A 1,889-nucleotide genomic window follows, 5' to 3' on the forward strand; every position below is an offset into this window, starting at 1 on the left:
GGGGGCATCTTGGAGATGCAGGTGGTGGTTTGGAGGCAGCTCAATACACCTGGGAGAGGTTTCTGGGGCTTCTTAAGGGTTGTTTGGGGGTTTGAGGGACCTAGAAGGGGGCCCAGGGTGGGAGTTGTGGGTCTAGGAGAGGTTTTGAGGGGTCTGGGGGTGTCTTGGAGGTGTGGGAGGACATCTGGTGGCATCTSCTGCCACCTGGGAGAGGTTTCTAGTGGTGGTTTGGGGGTCGAGGGGACCTAAGGTAGGTCTAGGATTGCTTTGGGGCATCCTAGAGAGGAGACTTGAGGTCCCAGTGYGTCTAGGAGAGGGTTTTGGAGGTCCTGGGGGCATCTTGGAGATGCAGGTGGTGGGTTTGGGGGCATCTCAGTGCACCTGGAAGAGGTTTGAGAAGGTCCAGGTGGGTGGTTTGGGGTTTTGGGGGGCTACAGGAGGACTTAGGATGAAGTTTTGGGGTCTAAAACAGGTTTTGAGGAGGTTCCAGAAGTAACTTGGGTGCTTCTTGGTATCTTGGGAGGTTTCTGGTGGTGGTTTGGGCACCACGGGGAGGTTTGGGGGGTCCGGGAGAAGGTTTGGGGACATCTCGGAGGACCCCGAGCGTGGTGGCGGTGGCTTTTGGGGGGTCCTCGGCCCCCCCCGGTCACCCACCCCGCCCAGGCATGGTGGACGTGATCTTCGCGGACGTGGCGCAGCCCGACCAGTCGCGCATCGTGGCCCTCAACGCCCACAACTTCCTGCGCAACGGCGGCCACTTCGTTATCTCCATCAAGGTAACGAGCGGGGCCGGTCGCCGACCAGTAACGGGCTGGGGACAACCAGTAGTGACCAGTAATGGGCCGGTGACAACCAGTAGTGACCACCGATGGGCTGGTGACAAGCAGTAAAGACCAGTTATCAGTCGGTAACAACCAATAGTGACCACTAATGGACCGGTGACAACCAGTAGTGACCAGTAGTGGGGCGGGGACAACCAGTAGTGATCAGTGATGGGCTGGTGACAACCAGTAGTGACCACTAATGGGCCAGTGACAACCAGTAGTGACCAGTAGTGGGCTGGTGGCAACCAGTAGCAACCAGTGATGGGCCGGTGACAACCAACAGTGACCAGTGATGGGCCGGTGACAACCAGTAGTGACCAGTGATGGGTTGGTGACAACCAACAGTGACCAGTGATGGGCCGGTGACAACCAGTAGTGACCGCTAATGGGCCAGTGACAACCAGTAGCGACCAGTGATGGGCTGGTGACAACCAACAGTGACCAGTAGTGGGCCGGTGACAACCAGTAGTGACCAGTAACGGGCCAGTGACAGCCAATAATGGGCCAGTGACAACCAGTAATGACCAGTAGTGGGCCAGTGACAACCATTAGCAAGGCAGTGAAAACCAGTGACGACCAGTAATGGCCCAGGGACAACCACTGATGGGGTAGTACTGGACCAGTGACAACCAGTAACGGACCAGTGACAACCAGTAACAGGCCAGTGACAACCCACAGTGACCAGTAATGGACCAGTGGCAACCAGTAACAGAACCACGACAACCAGTAAGGACCAGTGATGCACTGGAGGCAGCTAGTAAGGACCAGTAACAGACCAGTGACATCCAGTAGCAAACCAGTAACAGGGCAATGACGACCAGTAGTGACCAGTAAGGACCGGTGACAACCAGTAACAGCCCAGTTAAAGCAGAAACAAGTGGCAACCAGTAAGGACCAGTAACAGGGCAGCGATGGCCAGTGACAGGCCAGGAATAGCTGGTGGCAACCAGTAACAGCCCAGTACTGGCCAGTACCAACCAGTAACAATCTAGAGGCCCCCAATACCAACCAGTAACAGCCCAGGGGCCCCCAGTAATGACCAGTAACAACCAGTAACAGCCCAGT

General features: G+C 56.4%; 1 protein-coding gene across 1 annotated transcript in view; it reads left to right on the plus strand.

The window, feature by feature from the left end:
• The window catches only part of LOC112965257 (rRNA 2'-O-methyltransferase fibrillarin-like), a gene marked incomplete at its 5' end in the record, with an annotated part of 3,558 nt that extends 2,662 nt beyond the window's left edge, over positions 1 to 896 (plus strand). Inside the window, one exon of the mRNA XM_026064073.1 lies at positions 664 to 896. Coding sequence (XP_025919858.1) covers positions 664 to 890 — 227 coding nt within the window. The remainder of the gene's footprint in view (positions 1 to 663) is intronic.
• Between the last annotated feature and the right edge of the window lie 993 nt (positions 897 to 1,889).

Source organism: Apteryx rowi, unplaced genomic scaffold, assembly GCF_003343035.1.
Source record: "Apteryx rowi isolate R43461 unplaced genomic scaffold, aptRow1 scaffold_2083, whole genome shotgun sequence".
Taxonomy (NCBI): Eukaryota; Metazoa; Chordata; class Aves; order Apterygiformes; family Apterygidae; genus Apteryx; species Apteryx rowi.